This window comes from Globicephala melas, chromosome 17 (assembly GCF_963455315.2).
Source record: "Globicephala melas chromosome 17, mGloMel1.2, whole genome shotgun sequence".
NCBI classification, from domain to species: domain Eukaryota; kingdom Metazoa; phylum Chordata; class Mammalia; order Artiodactyla; family Delphinidae; genus Globicephala; species Globicephala melas.
This window is the reverse complement of record NC_083330.1, coordinates 43,690,666-43,715,587: the sequence shown is the minus strand read 5'-3', so window position 1 is coordinate 43,715,587 and position 24,922 is coordinate 43,690,666. Positions and strand designations below refer to the sequence as shown.

Genomic DNA, 24,922 nt, shown 5'->3' with positions numbered 1-24,922 from the left:
TCGCTCCTCACCCCCTGCTGCATGCAGTTCATTCAGCCAACTGAATCAGGTGTAGGTTCTTCTCCACCCCCATTATCTTCCAGAGTAATGCAGTAGTTTCCTAAGCCACCCTCACCTCTCTTCCTTCTGTCTTCCATTCTGCCACCAGAGTGGTCCTTCTAAAATGTCCTACATTGCCTGGGACTTCCCTGGGGGTGCAGCGGTTAAGAATCCGCCTGCCAGTGGGGGACAGGGGTTCGAGCCCTGGTCCGGGAAGATCCCACATGTTGTGGAGCAGCTAAGCCTGTGCGCCAAAACTACTGAGTCTGCGCTCTAGAGCCCACGAGCCACAACTACTGAGCCCGCGTGTCTAGAGCCTGTGCTCTGCAACAAGAGAAGCCACCGCAATGAGAAGCCTGCGCACTGCAACGAAAAGTAGCCCCCGCTCACCGCAACTAGAGAAAGCTCGCGCGTAGGATAAACTTCAGACTCTTAATGTGCATCCAAAACTCTCCACGGCTTAGCTTCTTCCCCTTGTCAAGAATTTTCTTTGCCCTTTCCTCAAACCAGTCTTAGTTTCCAGCTGTAACAAATTATTTGTAGTTTCTCTAATGTGCCCAACTGTTTCAATTTTCCTGCTGGTACATTTTGTTTCAAGTTTAGAATCACCTGTTATCTGTCTTTAAAGATGCTACCCTTCCATCAAAATCCACCTCATATCACAGTCTATATAAAGGTAGCTCTGCCCACTCTTCCGCTGTAGATTTAGTTGATCCCTTTTCTTTTGTGTTACTACCATTCCTCTACTATAGCACTTACACCAGTGAGCCCTTCAGGGCAGTAACTGCGCCATTCCATCTTTGTATTCCCAGTACCTAGCCCAATAATTGGCACATAGTCAGAGCTTAATCATTGTTAGTGAGTTTGATTTTGGATATATGGCATTTAGGATAACTGTGGGGCATCCACATGGAGAAATGTTCTGTCGGAGGAGAGTGGTAGCAGTGGCTGTTACTGGCTTTAAAGTAATCTTTTAACTCTGAATGAGAATTATGTAAGCACAGAATGGTAAAGTAAGAAAAATGTTGGGTAGGACGCCCATTTAGGGAGTAAGTAGAGGAAAAGAAGCCAGAAAAAAAGAATTAGGAAGAAGTTGCCAAGAGCAGAAGGATGGAGCCTGGCACATAAAACATCCCTTTTTAGATGCCTAAAAAAACAAGCATAATGATGTCTAGAGATGCTGTAACCAAGTTAGTCAAACCTTTCAGACTTTATCCTGTGTATAGCTGAACTTCTAACCTAAAATGAGTCATTCTGTTTGTAACCTGCTTTTCACGCTTGATTTCATTTCCGGAAACATTTTCAAGTGAATGTTTTCCTACATTATTTTTAATAGCATCCCACTGTAGGACCTGTTAACTTTTCTATACAGTGTTCCCCAAAGTTAAAATGGGGAGGGGAGAAGAGCCTATCAAATTAGGAAGCCCTCATGGAGCCTCGGAGGGGTGTGGGCATGGAGGGATGGGAAAGCGAGTACAGACTTCCTCGGGCGGAGGCTGGGCCGGGGGCCTGCGGGTCGCGGGGCCGCCGGCTGGGGCGCCGCGGAGCGAGAGGAAGGGGCGGCGCGGGGCGGCGCGCAGCGGTTACTCAGGGCGGGCCGTTCAAACCGAAGGAGGGAAACGTGGCGGCCCCACACGAAGCTGGCGTGGGGGTTGCCATAGCCTGGCGTCGCTGAAGGCGAGGCCGCGGCTCCTCCCCTGCGCTCCAGAGGCAGCCGCCTCGGTCCTCGCCCGCCCGTCGACCCCGTGGGTGCGGCCGCCCCGGGTCTCCAGGTGGGCGGGAGCGGGGGACGCCAGATGTGTGCGGGCTGGGCGGCCTCCGGGCTTCCCTGGCCCCGCGACCGCTCTCGCTCTGCTTCCTGGGTGCCGGGACTAGAGAGGCGCCCCGACGCCGTTCACTTTCCCCTCGCTCTGCTCCAGGAGACGGCCCACCCTCCCTCAGCCCGTGGGTGGCTTCCTGGGCCCTGGGGCCAGGCCGGGCCTCCCTCCGACAGCCTGGCCTGGGGAGGGTCCGCGGAGGGACGAGAGGCCCGATTGACGCCTTGCGGAGACCGTTAACCACCCACCCGCCGACTGCTCCTGGGGGAGGAGATGACCGCGCTGCAGCTTACACTGCATCTCAGAAACCCCAATTTGGGAAGTTTCCTCCATTCCAAGGCTAGCTGGAGAAAACAAAGATATTAAAATTACTGTTGTCCGGAAAGCTGGAGGAAATTCAAAATGATTTAGGCCTTTTCAAGTGTTAGAACTAATCCCTGTAGCATGTACTTCACGTATACAAATTTTAGCCGGTATCGTGCTACTGCACGTTTTAATGAATTGTTCAAATTAAAATTTTCTCTTTAAGTGGTATTACTTTGGCACGAATTTTAAAGGCAGAGTGAGAAATTTCCTTTTTTGGAAGCCTACATAACGTTGACGTCTAAGAACTCAAGCTTTACTGATGGTAAGATTTTACACTTTAACAAATGAAGGAAATTTGGTTATAATTTGTTATCATATTGTAAGTACTTCATTGAGTTAATCAGTTCTTTTTTTTTTTTTTTAAGAGCGCTATGGAGATAAGTGTTCTCAATCCTTATCAGGAGTCTGGTTTTAAAAAACGAATATTGAAGAGGCTTGTTTGATTCATCAGTGAACTGTTGAATCAGTAAAATTGAACAAGTCAACAGGCGTTCCACGATTTTGCATAAATAATTTTAAATTTAAAGTTTGAATAACCACATTTTGTTTGAGACCAATGTCTTGGGTTGAAAATGATGAAAGGTGAAAAAAATGATGACATCAGAGAAAGCACGGTGGAAGCAACTTCAAATGTGTAGATGAACAGAAAAAATTAGGAAGTTTTTTGTATGTTTAAAGCAACCGGTTTATGGTTTTTAGCAGGGAGAGGATGATCTCTGCACCCCTACTCTTGTTTCTAACAATTTGCCTCTCAGATTCCCAAATTCTAGCATGGTGAGACACCTAGTGGTGAAGTAGCAGAATAGTTACATTTGTTGCAACTTTAAAAAAAAAGGCTGGGACCTAACTTTACCAAATGAGTGAAAACTGTTAACTTAATAGAGTGATTCTCAGAGAGGGGGAAATATTCGTGGATGGAGGTGTAATTTGAAAACACATTCTATCTTATTAACTTAATATTTTGAAAACAAATTGTTTAAAAATAAAATATGAATTATAGAAAGCAAAGTTTGATAATTTTGGCTGGTAAGCATGTATGGAAGAGAGCAGTGATTGTCACAATCTGAGGGAATCTAAATCAGAAGAGAACATGTGTGAGATTTATCAAAATGGAATATAGGTTTTAAAGACTGAAAAACACCTAGATACTTTGCCCAGTAATAATGATCTCCTAATGATCATTACACCATAAAGAAACTATTTGGTTTTGTGGTTATTGTAGCAATTTTTTTAAGCTCATTCATTTACATATTTAACTGATGTAACTTAAGCATAAATAAATTACTTTCCCATTATACTCAACTAAAATACATCTTCCCAGGATCTTTTTAATAGAGAAGAATCGTGTACTTGGCCTGGAGAAAGCTTTGAAAGCTTTGAAAGCTTTGAAAGACAATTTTCTTAGTGTCCCTTGAATAGTCTGCAGAAATATATGCTATGATAACTTTCTTATCTTTTCTTCTTATACTTTGAGCTAAGATGTAATTCAAGTTTCCACAAAGAAGGAATGCAATGATAGAGTTGAAAAGGTGAAAGAGTAAAGTATTTCCTTAAAAACAAATGAGTGAAGTATTTCCTAGTGTCATTCCTTACAAATATAATAACTGAATCACATTTCTTCTTTAAGGAATATACTTGAATTCTTTATTTGCAATTTCAAGAATATTATAAAGGGTGGGTTTCCCCCAAATAGAAAATATTTAGAAGATGAGGCATGAATGAGTATAACTTGCCAGGTTTGACATGGCCGTGTATCTGTGGGGCAGGGGTTCATTTTGGCTAACTCAAGAATGTGTTAGTAATTTATTAGTGAGCCAAAGAGTCTTTGCAAAGGTGAAAGTCTGCCAATTTAGACCTTGTGAATGGTCAGGAGGACTGAGTTTCTGAGACAGGCCCGTGTTACAAGTATAAATGACATTATCCTAGAGTTGTTTAGCCATATTGCAGTTTAGTCTAGTGGCAGCACTTACGTGACACATTTCCCAAATACATGTTTAAAAATCAGCATATAGTTTTTTTTTTTAAGCAGCTTTATTTACATCGCAAAATATCGAAAGGAAATATCCAACTGACAAAATATAGGTCAGCACAAATAAGCTAGAATATTAAAACTACAATAATGTACTTTAGCGCTGTAAAAGTCATAAAGTAATAAAATCATCTAAAAATGATGCCATGAGATTTTTTTTTTCTCAAGTGTAGTTCAAGAAAATATTTGTGCATGGTGCCTAGACTATGCTTAGGTAATCTGTGAATATTTATTTCCTGGAAATTTTGGTCTTCGCGATGTTAAAACGTTGTTTTATGTAAGAGAAACATGAGTATAGTGTAGAGTAATTTGTTTTTTAAAGTAACTTTTTTATTGCCATACAATTTTCCATTATTATTTGTGCTCATAACAAGTAATGTATTTTGGTGTAAGCCGCCAGACTGTTCATTTCAAAGGAAGAATAAAATTTGTTTTCACTTTGTAGAAACAGAGATTTTGAAGATGTCAGAAAGGCATTCAGGTCAAGCTGGCACTGGAGCAGGAAATGAGGTGGACTCTCCTATTGTCAACATCAAGTCGTCCAGCTTTGGAGACTTTTGTTCCACATCTTCATTTCAAGATAGTGGCTACAGTGAGCTGTTAAAATCGTGCAGCTTTGATAATACAGATAAAGAATCATTTGGAAAGAAAGAAAGAGGCTCAACTTTAATCCGTGAACATCCTGAAACTTCAAGTCTGGCCTTAACACATAGTTTAGAGTCTCCCACTCAAAGAAAGAGATTTGTCTTCCCCAGGAAGGAAAAGGATAAAACCCCAGACCTTTGTGAAACTCCTAAAGTCAGTGGAAAAAAATTTTTACTGCGCAGAAGATTGGATGTATCTTTCTCTCTTCTAAAGGGGGACTTTGAATCACAAAATAGTTCTCTCGAAAGTAGTACAAGCCAAGTTCCCAATTTAGAAAAAAATATTCCAAGCAGTGCTTCAGGTTTCCCAAGGCAAAATAATTTTAGTTCTTTAGTTACTAGCACTTTGAAAACAGAAGAAGCGACTTCCAGCAGTCAAAAATTGAGACTTAATTTTTCTCAACAGAAGACGTCCACAGTTGATGATTCCAAAGATAACTGTAGCCTATTTGAAGTTGAATGTATATCTCCAATTCAAGGCAATAGTTTTAAAGACTCTATCACACATGACTTTAGCGACAGCAGTCTGTGTATTAATGATGAGAATACATATCCTGAACTTCTGGGCTCTTCGGTCAGTGGAACAACTTGTGGAACAGATGAGGACATATTTGTGACTCCAATAAGTAATCTTGTAGCAAATGTTAAATTTAATGTAAGTCAAAGGCTTTCTCCTTTAGGTGAAGTGAGACGCAATATTTCAACACCTGAAGACAGTGGCTTTAACTCACTTTGCTTGGATAAATCAGAAGATTCCCTCACTGACCAAGAGGGCTCTTTCCAAGAACTGCTTCAGAAACATAAGGGAACTCTCAAAGTCAGGGACACGGTAAGAAGATCAAGGCGTCTTGGAAGATTAAGAAGACTGTCCACCCTTAGGGAGCAAGGCTCACAATCTGAGACAGAAGAAGAAAAGCAGCCCAACCTCTCTGGCTCTGAATCAACACCAGTGGCCACTTCAGACATCTCAGAGAGTCAGCCAAGCAGTGACAATAAGAGTGGGGATTTGAGTTTAAGCTTTAAGAATTTATCAAAGACCCCAGCCTTGCAGTTAGTGCATGAGCTCTTTATGAAAAGCAAAAGGAAAAGACTCCAGCAAAGCGGTGCACGTGAACTGTTAGAAGAAAGGGACGGGGGGAAAATAGCTGTACTACAGCGTGTACTTGCAGGCCTGATTGGCAAGAAAATGGGTATAGAAAAACTGGACATCTTAACAGAATTAAAATACAGAAACTTAAAGCATGTTCTTGCTATGGTTTTAGATTCCTTGGCTGCAGAAAGCCTATGCAGGTAAGAAATTTTTTTTTTTCTGAAATAAAACTGCCTTTTATCACTTTTTTTTTTAAGTTGGAAAGCTTTTCTGTTAGTTGAGTACTTTTTTTTGAAATTTTGTTTTAGCATCTCTATCTTGGATACTTTATATTTTGTCAAAGGTGGTTTAGTGAAATTCTTCAGTGTCTCAGAAATTTCACAGAAATTTCAGCATATTGAATGTCGCTTCATAAGTAAAGAGAAACGAAGTCACGTATATAGGAGTATTGAGGGTAGGAACTAGAGTTACAAGACTAAAGAGAAACTGTGTTTATACTGGCAATTTTGCGAAGTGCAGGACTATCAGAAGACAAGGCCCTTGGGAATGCCGTGACCAGGAAGGAGGGAAGCCATGTGGAACAGGATTTTTGTAAGATCATGGTTGGGGAAGGACATGCAAGAGAGTTAGTGAGCCTCTTTTTCCATAGGTATGTGTGAAGAGTTGGGTTCATAGAATCCTTACTCTTTTATGGCCCCTGCTTCTATTAAAACCCTTCTTCACCTTTTCCCCATAAATTAAGTGTAGGCTATTGTAGAGAATCATAGAATCTCATAGCTGGAAGTCTTCTGAAATGTCTAGTCCTATCATGTATTTTGCAGATGAGAAAACTGAGCTCCAGAGAAGTGATCTGCCAATGGTCACTCAAGGAGACAGAAACAGATCCAGGTCTACAGCTGAGCCCTCTGATTTCTAAGCCCATATTTTCCCAAAACTCTTATTAAGGTTTAAGTCCTTTCAGAATAGCCTTGATCAGGAATGTCTTTGGTGTAACCCAAGTAGGATGATAAGCAGCTTAATGGCCTACATACATGTGCCTTTAAAAAAATGTTCAAATGAGATAAATTACTTGTTTAAAAAAATAAGGAGATGGCTGCGACATAGGAATTTTATTTTTATATGCTGGAGTATTTGGATACAGACCAGTTAGAATTAAAACTTGGGTGACTCTGCTCGCTTGTAGGAACAAATGATATTCAGTCATATTTCAATAATTGCCTTTGCTGCCATCCCTCTAGATTTATAGTATTTGTATTGCAGAGTGCATGTATAATCTTGGCAGCGCTTATTCTTGGTAATATGAGAAATTACGGTAAGTTGAAATAGCTGAGGCAAATACCCAAACATGTATTTCATTTCTTCCCCATTAATGAGTGACTTTCTGCCTATATCTCTCCATCTATCTGATATAAGGCACATGTATCGGCTTAAGGAGAGGCAATGGCAATTGAAGTGGCCACGGTAACTGGAAGAATAGTAGTGTTGACAACTCAGCTGTAACCTGGGGCCCTCCATAACCTTCTCCTGACCTCATTCACTTTGAGTGATTTGTTAAGTTAAAGTAATAAAAAAAGACCATATTAACAGTTGCAGGATTAGCTTTTCTTTAATAATGAATGTAGTCCAAGTTATTGATAAATAAGCAATCACTAGACATAAATTGTGTTTTTCTTTAGCTGCTTTAGTCTTATAAACTTTGGTTTATAAAATAGGAACTTTGTAGTGCTACCCACAATAATGTTTATTACAGCTGACCCTTGAACAGCCAGAGATTAGGGGCGCTGACCCTCTGCCATGCAGTCTAAAAATCTTTGTATAATTTATAGTCAGCTCTCCATATCCGAGTTTCCTCCGTATCCGCGGTTCGGCATCCCTGGATTCAACCAACCAGTCTGTGTAGTATTTACTACTGAAAAAATCCACCTGTAAGTGGATCCGATCCACAGAATTCAAACCCATGTTGTTCAGGGATCAACTGTATTTGGCACTTAGTACTTCCAATAAAGGACTGATTGCTTTTGTGTTTATTTAATCAAAGTGACAGAAATTTGTTAAATACAATAATAGGAGAAATTTATAGAATCTCTTGCACTACGGTTGATAATCATTTGCTGCATGTCATGTTCCAAATTTTTAATCTTAGTGTCATGTCTAAGTTAAATCCTCTTAATCAGCCTCACAGTGGACTCATTTGGGTTTATATGAAACTTTGTTTTTTCCTTAACCATTTATGAGATAGTAATCTGTCAATATGATGCTGGCATATTTTAATAGGTATTCTTTCACAACTATGCAGATCAAGTCATATTTTTAATGTAAAATTTTAGCTTTAAATAAACTATCCAAAATCTTTTAAAATGATTTTTTCTTATTGTCATGTATGAAAAATATTAATTCTGTGGAATATATACAATATAAGGACTGATCTTTTTGTTACAGTATTTGGAAAGTGAGCAAAAATTGGCGTGAAATTATTATTCAAGATAAAAAAGCAAATCAGAGGAGGAAATTTCATATCACACAACTGAAAACAGATACTGAGGTAATATATATAATACTATTCTAAAATGGATTTGTATAAATATCTAATAATCCCATATGGCTGGACAACCTCATTTGGTTTTCCTGCTATCTTTTATTTTAACCTTTCCATTTACCAACATTGACTCATAAACTCTTTTTTTGTTTGTTTTTGGCTGTGCCACGTGGCTTGTGGAATCTCAGGGATTGAGCCTGGGCCACGGCAGTGAAAGCCTGGAATCCTAACCACTAGGCCACCAGGGAACTCATGCACTCATAAACTCTTTATTTTTCCCAAACTCCATCTCTACCCAGTGCATCAGTGGAGTAGCCTAACTGACATCAAGAACATCTTACTGGGTTTTGTTGTTAAGTGTGTATGCTGTTAGCAGTATTTGAATACCATTTGAATAGGATATGCTGGACCCTATTCATAGTTAGACATCCTTATAGCATTTTCCCATCCAGTCTTTTGAGTAGATACTACATGCAGTTGCTCAGATTACAATGTGAACATTTGTGACGTGATCCCTTGCTTTCCTGGCACTCATACCCAGTGCCAGTGGGTGATACCCAGTGAGTGATAGTTACAAACAGGGGATTACAGTACAGGTGTGTTAGAGGAAGCCTAGAGTTCTCTCTATTGAACATTTAAAAGGAGTGGGGATCAAGAGGAGGAAAAAATGCATCTCAGCTGAGAGCTGAATAACGAGTTAGGGAAAGTGTTTCAGCAGAGGGAATAGCATATATGGAGGCCTGGAGGTGAGTGAGCATGGCAGATTGGTACTTGTAAGACATCATAAACTTGTGCTCTCTTGAAGATTTGAGGTCCAGCTTTGAAGTTACAAGAAAAGTTTTACAGAAGCTGATTAATTCTTTCTGGGGATACTACTTTGTATAACAGGCATCTGATGACTCTGGCACCCATATTTACTGTATATTCAACTTTTAGACCTTTCTTAGGCATCAATACCAAAAGAAACTCTGAGAATTAACTTTCTTATTCTTGTTCTAGTAAAAAGTGTTTAATAACATAAGTAAATTTATAATTTGGTGAAATATAATAACTGAGATGAAGCATGGTATAAACTAATATGAACACCTAGATACAGATTGGGGAGTTTCTCATTCCAAGGAAATATTAGGGACCGCTATTAACTAAAGTATTGACTTTCTATTTTATTTGAAGAAACGTTTTACCTTCTCACCTATAATAATCCTTCACGACTGACTCACGGCTCTAGGCTACTGCTGCAGCTGCTGGCTCTGGGAGCTTATAATACTGAAGATATAAATTTCCTTCTTAACTTATCTTTTTAGAGTGGCTCCCTACATGCTAAGGACAGACCAAAAGCACATTTTTAAGCAAGTACCCATTAATATTAAACTTTTAGCTCCATGTACTCTTTACATCCTATGTGGAAGAAACATGTTGTATTGATAAGCCTTTGGGTAGTTCTAGATAAAGCATTCTACCCTCATATCCTAGCCACCAATTTTTTTTTTAACTTGGTTTCTTAAAGGACTGTACTTTTTCCTTACTTGAGTATTTTCCTTTATTCTGATTTGCTTTAAATTTTTTTTTCAGTAGACACAGTACATGGTTTAAAACATCAAATTGCACTTTAAGGCTTATAAGAAAGCACATATTCTCCTGCCCTTCCTACTCTTGATTCTTGCCCCATCGAGGCAATCACTTTTTAGTTGTTCCTTTCGATATTTACCTCCATATTTCTGAATGGCATGCCTTTACTGCTGTTTCTTCTTTTGTTTTTTTCTATAGAGGGACTAGGTGAGTTCTCTAACCTCTCACCACTACCTATCTACCCACCTCTCCCTTTGAAGTCCTTTCTCCTATCTTATGAATGTAACTACACCATTGTTTGGGAGCAAATTAGAATTAGGTGCTGACATTATGAAGACTGCGTTGAGATTCTTACGACTTTTTGACAGCTGTGACATGTAGTACAGTATGATTATACCTGTTATACCTTTTTTCCTCAGAGTTAATAATTGCCCAGTTTCTTTCTTTCTTTCTTTTCTTCTTTTTTTTTTTTTTTTTGCTTATTGTTTCTCTATACAGATCCCTGACTCATCTCCTGTTATCCGCCAGAACTGGAAATCTCCTCTTAACTCTGAATGTATCAGGTATTCTACCTGTTCCCTCTTTTCCTCAGAGACATCCTTCCAGATGCCTTTTGCCCTCCTCTTCTGAAATGGACTGGTTGCTTTCTACCTGAACTATCCTAATGTATATCATTAACCAAAACAGAAAAATTATAAAACAAAGTTGTTTGGTGGTTTTCCTCATACTTGTATAGTGTCACTGAAAGCCCTTTATATGTAAAAATTAAAACGCACACACCAGCTATGTGTGATAGGATCTCTATTTAATCTGTTTGCTTTGCAGCAGTGAGAATGACCATTAAAATCAGAATATCACACTTTTTCCATTGAATTTCTTAATTTACTGTAGTCTTCACTGTTTTCTTATAATCATGGAAATGAACATCAGTAAGGTGACTCCCATGTCACATTTAAATATATTCTGGTAACGTGATGGAGATTATATTTTGAAAAATGTTGGTGCTCATGAATGCGTGCCTTTGTCGACTGCTTGACCTTATACTGTTCAGAGATAGTAGCACACATTTTAAGCTCCAACAGGGCAGGGATTCGACTGTTTTATTCACTCGACACCTAGTAGATGTTTTATGAATGTTTGTTAAATGAATGAATGTTTCTTCTGTGGATGAAATTTGCTTCAACAACATATCTCTATTCATTTTTTGGTGCATGCAGCATCACTGTGTTTGCCAACTGCATCGAAATCCAGTGGGTGTCTTCTTTTAGTATGCTCTTGTGTCATACGCTTCTAGCTTAGGCTGCAAATCATTTATAAAGTGTAACATAAAGAGATGTATTGAGTCCTTGAATAAGTTCAACTGTATTAATTCTAATTTCTGAAAACCAATATTCATCCATCACACTTATGCATATGTTGTTAAACTGTTAATGGCATAATTTTTCATGGCCAGCTAACTTCATTCCTATACTTATCCTACTGTCATTTCTCATATTTTTAACTCTCCCCATTTAGGAGCCAACTCTGGCAAAAGGAGACTATCAAGGGAGAGGAAACACAACTATAGTTGGACACTTAAGGAAATTCACCTGTAGTACATTTTATTTTGATAATTGGTTACAAATGCCAATTTGTTAAAAAAAAATTACTATTTTTCTCATTCCCAATCTTAACAAAATAGAAGGCTATAAGGATTATTCACTGAAAATATTTCTTGGCTAAATATTTGAGTAATGTGGAAATCCAGTTCAAATAAGAGACATTTTTTTCTCCTTTTAAAATATCAAAGCTGTTTAAAACTCAACTGTAAAAATTAATCAAGCATTGCAAGTATCTGGTATTTGTATAAACCAGCCAAACAAATTGGGTTTCATGGTCTAACCAGGTCCATTATTTTTCTGACATGCGGCTAAGGTAAGAAACCTTCAAAGAATTCCATGATGTCCCATAGTAAGCTTTGATTCACCTCCTCTTACACCTTGGCCTAAAAGGGGACTTGGTAAACTCTGATCTGTGGGCCAAATCCTGTCCATCACCTGTGTTTTTAAAGTAAGTTTTATTGGAACACAGCCCTGCTCTTTTCATTTACATATATCCATAGCTGTGTTTGCTAAAACAACAATTAAGTAGCTTGTAACTATCTGGTCCTTTTCAGGAAAAGTTTGCAAACCCATGCTCTAAACAGAAAAATAACCAAGCATGCAAACTTAAAGCTAGCATTTATTGTCTTAATTTTTTCTTTTTCTTTGACTTTTAAATGCTAGATGAGAGGGTTTTTTTTTTTTTTTTCCCCCTTTTTTCTAAAAAGGAAAGGTTTAGGGAAAAAATTCCAGTAGTGTAAAACCACTTCCAAACATTTAAATACATGTGCATCAGAAAGCTGTCCTGGAACTTTTGATATTACAGTGTTGACCCCTCTTGTCTTTTACCACAGGGGGCTATATTAAATGTTGATGATGCTGCCACTCGGCTCCATCTTTTAAATCGATCAGCTTTAAGATCTGTGCAAGCACAGGCTAGGACACCAGGTTTTCAGAAAGAACAAGTTTCAACATTTTCTCCCTGGGGAGAAGTTTTGACACCTATAGCGAGTTCTTCTGTTACTCATTTAAGTAGTAAACAGGAAGAATATGTTAAGGTGAGTATCGTAAGTTATTAAATATTTACAGAGTTTGAAATAAAGCAATTCTCTATGCGAAAATGGAAGATTTAGTTTGTGTGCTTTTACTACAGGTTGCCAAAACACTTTTTATTGATGAAGCATTAAAACCTTGCCCAAGGTGCCAGTCCCCTGCTAAGTACCAGCCTTATAAGAAAAGGGGACTATGTAGCAGCACAGCCTGTGGTTTTGACTTTTGTGTGTTATGTTTGTGTGCTTATCATGGGTCTGAAGAATGTAGTAGAGGAGCAGCAAAGCCAAGAAATAGAAAAGATGCTCTTCCAGGAAGTGCCCAGAGTAAGCGGAATTTAAAACGCCTCTAAAGAGACTTCACATATAAAAGAAGGATTCCCTCTAAGCAACATTTTGTTTGGCTTAAAATTATGAATATTTTGAAAGCATGCAAGTCTTCCCATCAATGACAGATGATGATTTATTTCCTACTTTGTATATATTGTGATCCATGTCATTGTATGTTTTCTTTAAAGTAGTGAGCTTTGAAAAAATCTTATTTTACAATGTCATTTTTACTCATTTTAATAATTTAGTGTTTTTAAATAAAGAATTTTCAGTGTTATATATATGTATTTAACTGTTTCATGTAACATTTAAAAATTGTGCATTTCATCACTATGTGTTGAAATGTTCTTCGATTACTTTTCAAAAGTAGTTTTCCAAATAGTATTAAAAATTCTGAACTTGAGATAGATGGCCTTATAGATTTCAAAATCTTTGAATATTTGACTGAAATGAAATGTAAATAAAATGTTTTCAGAAGTTCTGTTGAATTTATAATCTCAATCTTTCTCTTAATTTAATTAATGTCATATTTGGGCAGACTTCTGGTTAAATAAAATTTACTTAATATTGATAACTAAGAAGTAAAAAGTAAATTATTAGATATATATGGTTATTCACCATGAGAGTCTTAGGTAATAAACACCCATAAGTCACACGTAAGTTTCCTTTACCTTGTTACACATGAAATTGTCAGTAGTGCAATGTAGAAATCTGGAACCCTACCTCTGGTCCATGAGGAGGCACTTTGTATGTTGCAGTCACATTGCCCTCTCAGTGTGTCACATTTGTCATCTTATGGTTGCTCAGTCCATTAAGAAAGTAGTATTTTATTTCACTCTGGTGGTGAAAAAGAAGATTTTACCACATTTAGTTTTAGAAATCAATAATCGACATGTGTTCCTCTCTACTGAAGGAACTGTTAAACGATGGAAGTTCAATTAAAAAAAAAATTTCTGGCTTTAAATTGGGATGAGTATTGTAATAAAGTCAATATGAGTGAAATAGTATAAGGACTTAATACCACATATTTAAATGAGTTTACAATAAAAATAAAACTTTCTGAAGACAAAAGATCAGAGTAGAAATTCAAAAGTTAATGAGTGAAGCTAATTCCAAGCTTCTTATTGGTAGGTTTTACATTTGTGATGAGTTCAAGAGGTAGGTAGGTTAACTGGAAGAAAATCATATGGTATTCATGAATAACTTTATTAAAGTCTCCAGATATCCAGAAAATAATCATCATTATTCTAATTGTTGTAAATTATTATGTATTATAGTAACTGGCTGGTGCAGCTACCCTAGCCGTATGTTCCAATAGCGTCCTGTGCTTCCTCTGTCGTGGCACTTAGTTTCACTTTGCTTAACTTGTTTTTTAATTTTCTTTCCTCATGAGACTGTAAGCTCTGTGAAGGCCTGTCATATTTGATTTAAATACCGTTGTATCCCTAACACCTAGCCTGGTACCAGGCAAGCAGCAGGTGCTCAGTAAATATTTATTGAATGAGTGGATTTTTTTTAGTGCTATCAGTGTTAACTTTTTATCCAAGTAAACCATTATAACGCTATCCTAATAATTTGTTAATTTTTAATGCTTGATTTCATTGATTAACGCTTGATTACATGAAAAAGTAGAATCTAAATGATTTCTTAAATTGATTTTAAACGTGTAATCTAATCAATAGATTTGTTTGGTCTACTCACTCTTTTAGCTGATTTTTCTTTAACTAGTTAGGGTGTAATGCAAGGAATACTAGGCCAGGAATCAAAAAGCCTGGGTTGGTATCCTGAACTACTTACTAGCTGTGCCCTTATGCAAGTCACTTATTGATTCTGAGTATATTTCTTTAACTATAAATAAGGGAAGTTAAAAGAAATGATGTATTGTGAAATTACCCTGTTAACACCAATCAGTGTTACTACACGTTTGGCTGTATGTGAATACAATAAAGTGAAATAACATTTGTGGGGATAGAGCATATGATCTTGATATCATTAACACTATGCTGAATGAAACTGTAAAGTCAACCTCTAACCTGCTTGTGAAAATTGTTTGGTTGGAAAAAAAATTCAACAAACAATTAATTGAGCATTTGCTATGTCCAGGCACTGTTCTAAGTCCTTTACATGAGTTAACTCATTTATTCCTCAAAGCAACTCTATAATGCAGTTATCATTCCTTTTTTTAATCAGGAAACCAAGAATCAGGTTAAATAATCTAAAATCACACAGATAGCAAGTGTGGGGAACCAGGATTCTAGCAGAGGTAGTCTGCCACTTGTATGTGACAAAACTCTTTGCAGAACCCTTGTTGATAAATTCAAGATGCATATAATTACCATGTCTTTAATGGAAGATTGTTTTGCCATTTAAGAAAAATCTTTTGGTATACCAGGAAAAAAATTCTAAGTTAGAACAATTATGCCTGAATAGAGTAGTTCCTTAGCTCATGAGTGGCTTAAACAACTATCTCATTTGATAAACTAAATGAACTGCATGAATACAATTATCTTGAGAACTCAGTTCCAGAGGAAGGCCACTGGTTCCATCCCAAGGTCTGTGTAATCTAAAGATACAAGGCATGAAGACAAGAATAAGTATTACCACATTCCAGTAATGACTACATTCTTATAGGTTCTGATTATTGTGTGAGAGTAAGTAAGAAGAAGAAGCTCACCGATCATTTCTTGATGGGACTACTCAGTTCCCAAGATTCCAAAACAAGAAAGATGATTAAATTTGGCACTTTATTCTTCTGTTTCACTTCTTAATGAAGACATTAGGAAAATAATTAGTATTAATTCTGGGGAAAACCAATAAATTCTTTACCTTCTACTGATTTAGGATAACAGTCTCTGTCGTTTCCCCCTATTGTGTGCCCCCCTTGCAGCCTTGCTAGCAAGTGGGCAAGAATATTCTATTTGACTTCTACTTGATTCCAGGAATGATGGATATGTTTTTATTTTGACCCCCTAGTTTGGAAAAAAATGGTGATAAACTTGTGATAAGTCATATAAAGTGAAACAACACTTTAAGAGCTATCTGATCATTTTATTATAGCATTTCTACGGGCGAAAATAATAGATTTTAAAATCTATTCCAGCTATTTTAAAGGCTTAATAAGGTCTTATGGAATTCTTATCAATAATTTAATGGTAGAAGTACTACTGAGAAAACTTTTTTTTTTTTTTGCTGTACGCGGGCCTCTCACTGTTGTGGCCTCTCCCGTTGCGGAGCACAGGCTCCAGACGCGCAGGCTCAGCGGCCATGGCTCACAGGCCCAGCCGCTCTGCGGCATGTGGGATCTTCCCGGACCGGGGCACGAACCCGCGTCCCCTGCATCGGCAGGCGGACTCTTAACCACTGCGCCACCAGGGAAGCCCGAGAAAACATTTTTGATACTTATGTAGCACTGCGTAAAGCTAAGTTTTTTAAATTACCTTTCCTCAATTTACGACACAAAGCAAAACCGTCAAAAATTTATGACTGAAAAAACTACTGAACATTTCTACATTTGATCTCTTATGTTCCTGGTTTGCATTAAGTTACTTATATGGATTTATTTTAAATTGTGTCTCTTAAAAATAGTATAATATATTAAAAGATGGAAATAAAATACCCATTATTGTTTCTGTGTGGAGGAGGGTAAATATTTCAAAGCTCACACTAAACATTCCACAAGGGGGCACCAAAGACTCATTTATGGTGATTTTGGCTCACCTTCAAAAAAAAGTAAATTTAGCTTTTATATATTTGATATTGATGTGGTGTGACACTGCCAGATAGGGGAAATGTTCCTTGACTTAATTTTTAAAGGGTATATAGAATAAATTTTGGTAATAGTTATTACTAAGAGTTGGTAATTAAAATACTTTAGCTGACTTGCAAGAGTGTACTGTTTTCCGGGATGACTTTTAGCAGAACACCTTGTTGGCGGCTGGGTCCGTAACTTGGCCATCTGTGTTCTCTTGCCCAATGGCTCTGCCATGCTGGCTCCTTCATCACAGACTGTGGAGCCAGAGGAGTGGAAGGAGCAGTAGAAACATGGAGGTGAGTGCTGATTATGAATGCTGATGGCATGCTACCAATTTTTTCCCTCTGGAATTCTCATTTCTGCAGAAAGATGGTGCTGGTTCAGGTCATAATCACATCCTGCCTAGATTCTGCTCAATGCCTCCTAACAGGTCTCTTTGCTTCTACTTTCTGCCCATCTGACTCTGTCCTAGTGTCCATTGCCAGGTTATTTGTACTAAAACATGGCTCCAATTATGTTGCTTCCTATTAAAGATGTGGCAGAATTTAGGATCTCCTAATGGTCCTAACTTTCTAGCAATCTCTCCCACCATTCCACTCTACACTTTCTTCCAGCCAAACCAGACTCCCTTACTGTTTTCTAAACTCCCCCTGTGCTTTCTCCTGCTTCTTCTCTCTCTTGCCACTCTAAATCCCATCAAATCCAGCTAATCCTTAGTTTCTTTCCATGAATCATTTTCTTTTTTTTTTTTTTTAACATCTTTACTGGAGTATAATTGCTTTACAATGGTGTGTTAGTTTCTGCTTTATAACAAAGTGCATCAGCTATACATATACATATATCCCCATATCTCTTAAACCAAACAAATAAGAAACCCACTCATTGTGCGTGGTGACATTGGTCTGCACCTTGCTTTTTCCTTATCTATCTCTTTTCCTTATCTATCACTGATACAGAGCTGCCTCATTCTTTTCACTAGCTGCCTGTGGTTGTACCATAATAGAACCCAAACCCGTCCAGATGGACAAATAGGTTGTTACTGAGCTTTTAGTCTTTGTTTTCTTTTTTAAAAATTTTTTAATTTATTTTTTTATACAGCAGGTTCTTATTAGTCATCAATTTTATACACATCAGTGTATACATGTCAATCCCAATCGCCCAATTCATCACAACACAACCCCAACCCCCGCTGCTTTCCCCCCTTGGTGTCCATACATTTGTTCTCTACATCTGTGTCTCAATTTCGGCTCTGCAAACCTGTTAATCTGTACAATTTTTCTTTTTTTTTGGAATTTTCAACATTTATTTATTTATTTTTTACATCTTTATTGGAGTATAATTACTTTACAATGGTGTGTTAGTTTCTGCTTTATAACAAAGTGAATCAATTATACATATACATATGTTCCCATATCTCTTCCCTCTTGCATCTCCCTCCCTCCCACCCCTCTAGGTGGTCACAAAGCACCGAGCTGATCTCCCTGTGCTGTGCGGCTGCTTCCCACTACCTATCTATTTTACATTTGGTAGTGTATATATGTCCATGCCACTCTCTCTCTTTGTCCCAGCTTCCCCTTCCCCCACCCCATATCCTCAAGTCCATTCTCTAGTAGGTCTGTGTCTTTATTCCTGTCTTACCCCTAGGTTCTTCATGACCTTTTCTTCCTTAAATTCCATATACATGTGTTAGCATACGGTATTTGTCTTTCTCTTTCTGACTTACTTCACTCTGTATGACAGACTCTAGGTCCAACCACCTCATTACAAATAGCTCAATTTCGTTTCTTTTTATGGTTGAGTAATATTACATTGTATATATGTGCCACATCTTCTTTATCCCTTCATCCGATGATGGACACTTAGGTTGTTTCCATCTCCTGGCTATTGTAAATAGAGCTGCAATGAACATTTTGGTACATGACTCTTTTTTGAATTATGGTTTTCTCAGGGCATATGCCCAGTAGCGGGATTGCTGGGTCATATGTTAGTTCTATTTGTAGTTTTTAAGGAACCGCCATACTGTTCTCCATAGTGGCTGTACCAATTCACATTCCCACCAGCAGAGCAAGAGTGTTCCCTTTTCTCCACACCCTCTCCTGCATTTATTGTTTCTAGATTTTTTGATGATGGCCATTCTGACTGGTGTGAGATGATATCTCATTGTAGTTTTGATTTGCATTTCTCTAATGATTAATGATGTTGAGCATTCTTTCATGTGTTTGTTGGCAGTCTGTATATCTTCTTTGGAGAAATGTCTATTTAGGTCTTCTGCCCATTTTTGGATTGGGTTGTTTGTTTTTTAGTTATTGAGCTGCATGAGCTGCTTGTAAATTTTGGAGATTAATCCTTTGTCAGTTGCTTCATTTGCAAATATTTTCTCCCATTCTGAGGGTTGTCTTTTGGTCTTGTTTATATTTTCCTTTGCTGTGCAAAAGCTTTGAAGTTTCATTAGGTCCCATTTGTTTATTTTTGCTTTTATTTCCATTTCTCTAGGAGGTGGGTCAAAAAGGATCTTGCTGTGATTTATGTCACAGAGTGCTCTGCCTATGTTTTCCTCTAAGAGTTTTATAGTGTCCGGACCTACGCTTGGGTCTCTAAACCATTTTGAGTTTATTTTTGTGTATGGTGTTAGGGAGTGTTCTAATTTCATTATTTTACATGTAGCTGTCCAGTTTTCCAAGCACCACTTATTGAAGAGACTGTCTTTTCTCCATTGTATATCCTGGCCTCCTTTGTCATAGATTAGTTGACCATAGGTGCATGGGTTTGCCTCTGGGCTTTCTATCTTGTTCCATTCATCTATGGTTCTGTTTTTGTGCTAGTACCATATTGTCTTGATTACTGTAGCTTTGTAGTATAGCCTGAAGTCAGGGAGCCTGATTCCTCCAGCTGCATTTTTCTTTCTCAAGATTTCCTTGGCTATTTGGGGTCTTTTGTGTTTCCATACAAATTGTGAAATTTTTTGTTCTACTTCTGTGAAAAATGCCACTGGTAGTTTGATAGGGATTGCATGGAATCTGTAGATTGCTTTGGGTAGTATAGTCATTTTCACAATATTGATTCTTCCAATCCAAGAACATGGTATATCTCTCCAATTGTTTGTATCATCTTTAATTTCTTTCATCAGTGTCTTATAGTTTTCTGCATACAGATCTTTTGTCTCCCTAGGTAGGTTTATTCCTAGGTATTTTATTCTTTTTGTTGCCATGGTAAATGGGAGTGTTTCCTTAATTTCTCTTTCAGATTTTTCATCACTGGTGTATAGGAATGCAAAAGATTTCTGTGCATTAATTTTGTATCCTGCAACTTTACCAAATTCATTGATTAGCTCTAGTAGTTTTCTGGTGGCATTTTTAGGATTCTCTATGTATAGTATCATATCATCTGCAAACAGTGACAGTTTTACTCATTGTTTTCCAATTTGTATTCCTTTTATTTCTTTTTCTTGTCTGATTGCCATGGTTAGGACTACCAAAACTGTTGAATAATAGTGGTGAGAGTGGACATCCTTGTCTCGTTCCTGATCTTAGAGGAAATGCTTTCAGTTTTTCACCATTGAGAATGATGTTGTTTGCTGTGGGTTTGTCGTATATGGCCTTTATTATGTTGAGATAGGTTCCATCTATGCCCACATTCTGGAGAGTTTTTATCATAAATGGGTGTTGAATTTTGTCAAAAGCTTTCTCTGCATCTATTGAGATGATCATATGGTTTTTCTTCTTCAATTTGTTAATATGGTGTATCACATTGATTGATTTGCATATACTGAAGAATCCTTGCATCCCTGGGATAAATCCCACTTGATCATGGTGTATGATCCTTTTAATGTGTTGTTGGATTCTGTTGCTAGTATTTTGTTGATGATTTTTGTACCTATATTCATCAGTGATATTGGTCTGTAATTTTCTTTTTTGTAGTATCTTTGTCTGGTTTTGGTATCAAGGTGATGGTGGCCTCATAGAATGAGTTTGGGAGTGTTCCTCCCTCCGCAATTTTTTGGAAGACTTTGAGAAGGATGGGTGTTGGCTCTTCTCTAAATGTTTGACAGAATTCACCTGTGAAGCCATCTGGTCCTGGACTTTTGTTTGTTGGAAGATTTTTAATCACAGTTTTAATTTCATTACTTATGATTGGTCTGTTCTTATTTTCTGTTTCTTCCTGGTTCAGTCTTGGAAGGTTATACCTTTCTAAGAATCTGTCCATTTCTTCCAGGTTGTCCATTTTATTGGCACAGAGTTGCTTGTAGTAGTCTCTTAGGATGCTCTGTATTTCTGTGGTGTCTGTTGTAACTTCTCCTTTTTCATTTCTAATTTTATTGATTTGAGTTCTGTCCCTCTTTTTCTTGATGAGTCTGGCTAATGGTTTATCAATTTTGTTTATCTTCTCAAAGAACCAGCTTTTAGTTTTATTGATCTTTGCTATTGTTGTTTTGTTTCTATTTCATTTATTTCTGCTCTGATCTTTATGATTTCTTTTCTTCTGCTAACTTTGGGTTTTGTTTGTTCTTCTTTCTCTAGTTCCTTTAGGTGTAAGGTTAGATTAATTATTTGAGATTTTCCTTGTTTCTTGAGGTAGGCTTGTATAGCTATAAACTTCCTTCTTAGAACTGATTTTGCTGCATCCCATAGGTTTTGTATCGTCGTGTTTTCATTGTCATTTGTCTCTAGGTATTTTTTGATTTCCTCTTTCATTTCTTCAGTGATCTCTTGGTTATTTAGTAACGTATTGTTTAGCCTCCATGTGTTTGTGTTTTTTACGTTTTTTCCCCTGTAATTCATTTCTAGTCTCATACCGTTGTGGTCAGAAAAGATGCTTGATATGGTTTCAATTTTCTTAAACTTATGAGGCTTGATTTGTGAGCCAAGATGTGATCTATCCTGGAGAATGTTCTGTGTGCACTTGAGAAGAAGGTGTAATCTGCTGTTTTTGGATGGAATGTCCTATAAATAACAATTAAATCTATCTGGTCTATTGTGTCATTTAAAGCTTCTGTTTCCTTATTAAATTTCAGTTTGGATTTTCTGTCCATTGGTGTAAGTGAGGTGTTGAAGTCCCCCACTATTATTGTGTTACTGTCAATTTCCTCTTTTATAGCTGTTAGCAGTTGCCTTATGTATCGAGGTGCTCCTATGTTGGGTGCATATATATTTATAGTTGTTATCTCTTCTTCTTGGATTGATCCCTTGATCATTATGTAGTGTCCTTCCTTGTCTCTTGTAACATTCTTTATTTTAAAGTCTATTTTATCTGATATGAGTATTGCTATTCCAGCTTTCTTTTTATTTCCATTTGCATGGAATATCTTTTTCCATCCCCTCACTTTCAGTCTGTATGTGTCCCTAGGTCTGAAGTGGGTCTCTTGTAGACAGCCTATATTTGTGTCTTGTTTTTGTATCCATTCAGCAAGCCTGTGTCTTTTGGTTGGAGCATTTAATCAATTCACATTTAAGGTAATTATCGATATGTATGTTCCTATGACCATCTTCTTAATTGTTTTGTGTTTGTTTTTGTAGGCCCTTTTCTTCACTTAGAGAAGTTCTTTTAGCATTTGTTGTAGAGCTGGTTTGGTGGTGCTGAATTCTCTTAACTTTTGCTTGTCTGTAAAGCTTTTGATTTCTCCATCGAATCTGAATGAGATCCTTGCCGGGTAGAGTAATCTTGGTTGTAGGTTCTTCCCTTTCATCACTTTAAGTATATCATGCCACTCCCTTCTGGCTTGTAGAATTTCTGCTGAGAAATCAGCTGTTAACCTTATGGGAGTTCCCTTGTATGTTATTTGTCATTTTTCCCTTGCTGCTTTCAATAATTTTTCTTTATGTTTAATTTTTGCCAGATTGATTACTATGTGTCTTGGCATGTTTCTCCTTGGGTTTATCCTGTATGGGACTCACTGCGCTTCCTGCACTTGGGTGGCAATTTCCTTTCCCATGTTAGGGAAGTTTTCGACTATAATCTCTTCAAATATTTCCTCTGGTCCTTTCTCTCTCTCTTCTCCTTCTGGGACCCCTATAATGCGAATGTTGTTGCATTTAATGTTGTCCCAGAGGTCTCTTAGACTTTCTTCATTTCTTTTCATTCTTCTTTATTCTGTTCCACAGCAGTGAATTCCACCATTCTGTCTTCCAGGTCACTTATCCGTTCTTCTGCCTCAGTTATTCTGCTATTGATTCCTTCTAGTATAGTTTTAATTTCAGTTATTTTATTGTTCATCTCTGTTTGTTTCTTTAATTCTTCTAGGTCTTTGTTAAACATTTCTTGCATCTTCTCGATCTTTGCCTCCGTTGTTTTTCTGAAGTCCTGGATGACCTTCACTCTCATTATTCTGAATTCTTTTTCTGGAGCATTGCCTATCTCCACTTCATTTAATTGTTTTTCTGGCGTTTTATCTTGTTCCTTCATCTGGTACATTGCCCACTGCCTTTTCATCTTATCTGTCTTTCTGTGAATGTGGTTTTTGTTCCACAGGCTGCAGGATTGTAGTTCTTGCTTCTGCTGTATGCCCTCTGGTGTATGAGGCTACGTGAGAGGCTTGTGCAAGATTCCTGATGGGAGGGACTGGTGGAGGGTAGAGCTGACTGTTGCTGTCGTGGGTAGAGCTCAGTAAAACTTTAATCCGCTTGACTGATGATGGTTGGGGCTGGGTTCCCTGCCTGTTGGTTGTTTGGCCTGAGGCAACCCAACAGTGGAACCTACCTGGGCTCGTTGGTGGGGCTAATGGCAGACTCTGCGAGGGCTCATGCCAAGAAGTACTTCCCAGAACTTCTGCTGCCAGTGTCCTTGTCCCCACGGTGAGCCACAGCCACCCCTGGCCTCTGCAGGAGACCCTCCAACACTAGCAGGTAGGTCTGGTTCAGTCTCCCCTGGGGTCACTGCTCCTTCCCCTGGGTCCCGATGCGCACACTACTTTGTGTGTGCCCTCCAAGAGTGGAGTCTCTGTTTTCCCCAATCCTGTCGAAGTCCTGCAATCAAATCCCATTAGGCTTCAAAGTCTGATTCTCTAGGAATTCCTCCTCCCGTTGCCAGACCCCTAGTTTGGGAAGCCTGATGTGGGGCTCAGAACCTTCACTCCAGTGGGTGAACTTCTGTGGTATAAGTGTTCTCCAGTCTGTGAGTCACCCACCCAGCAGTAATGGGATTTGATTTTACTGTGATTGCACCCCTCCTACCTTCTCATTGTGGCTTCTCCTTTGTCTTTGGATGTGGGGTATCTCTTTTGGTGAGTTCAGTGTCTTCCTGTCGATGACTGTCCAGCAGCTAGTTGTGATTCTGGTGTTCTCGCAAGAGGCAGTGAGAGCACGTCCTTCTACTCCACTATCTAGGTTCAGGGCTCCCATGAATCATTTTCTGATCTCTCCAACAAGACAAAATTCTTACCTTCTTTGAATCTAGTGTTTTTTTTTAATTTAATTAATTTATTTATTTACTTATTTTTGGCTGTGTTGGGTCTTTGTTTCTGTGTGTGGGCTTTCTCTAGTTGCAGCAAGCAAGGGCCACTCTTCATCGCGGTGCATGGGCCTCTCACTGTCATGGCCTCTCTTGTTGTGGAGCATAAGCTCCAGACATGCAGGCTCAGTAGCTGTGGCTCACGGGCGTAGTTCTCCGCGGCATGTGGGATCCTCCCAGACCAGGGCTCGAACCAGTGTCCCCTGCATTGGCAGGAAGATTCTCAACCACTGCACCACCAGGGAAGGCGAGATCTAGTGTTTATTCATACCTTTCTTACAGTATTTATGGCATGTTTTATTTGTATTAAATTCTTGTTTTCCACCATTAGCAAGTTCCTTAAAAGCAGAATTGTTTTATTCACCTCTCTGCCTCATTTAGCAGAATGTCTTGTGCATGATAGACGATGCAGCAAGTATTAATTGAATTGCTGAATTAATGATTATCACGATATGATAATGAATCATATGATAATGATATATAATAGTTATGATGAATGAGAATTAAGATATGCATGCATGTATATGTATATACATACACATATGTTAGGTGTTTAAGGGCAGAGGATTTTGGCCTTTAGGGTTGAAATATGCATCACTTTATGATTAAGTGGTATATTACTACATGCAGAAAGTAAACAATACATTCCAATTTTTATGGGCTAGGGTGGCAAAGATAT

The 24,922-nt window shown here is 38.1% G+C and overlaps 2 protein-coding genes across 3 annotated transcripts in view; one reads left to right on the top strand and one right to left on the bottom strand.

Moving 5' to 3' along the window:
* The window catches only part of POLR2K (RNA polymerase II, I and III subunit K), a 39,820-nt gene that overhangs the window by 4,883 nt on the left and 10,015 nt on the right, over nt 1-24,922 (bottom strand). The window lies entirely within an intron of this gene.
* Nucleotides 4,699-13,072, top strand: FBXO43 (F-box protein 43). The gene is made up of 4 exons (XM_030862990.2): nt 4,699-6,185; nt 8,425-8,527; nt 12,525-12,728; nt 12,824-13,072. Exons 1-4 carry the CDS (start codon nt 4,714-4,716, stop codon nt 13,070-13,072), a joined length of 2,028 nt encoding a protein of 675 aa, XP_030718850.1. The 5' UTR covers nt 4,699-4,713.

What these genes read in the sequence shown, in the direction of transcription:
- FBXO43 (XM_030862990.2), top strand. Translation starts at nt 4,714, where the DNA reads ATGTCAGAAAGGCATTCAGGTCAAGCTGGCACTGGAGCAGGAAATGAG. An exon ending in AACTGAAAACAGATACTGAG is followed by an intron (nt 8,528 to 12,524) that starts GTAATATATATA and finishes CTTTTACCACAG; the next exon opens with GGGGCTATATTAAATGTTGA. An exon ending in AACAGGAAGAATATGTTAAG is followed by an intron (nt 12,729 to 12,823) that starts GTGAGTATCGTA and finishes CTTTTACTACAG; the next exon opens with GTTGCCAAAACACTTTTTAT.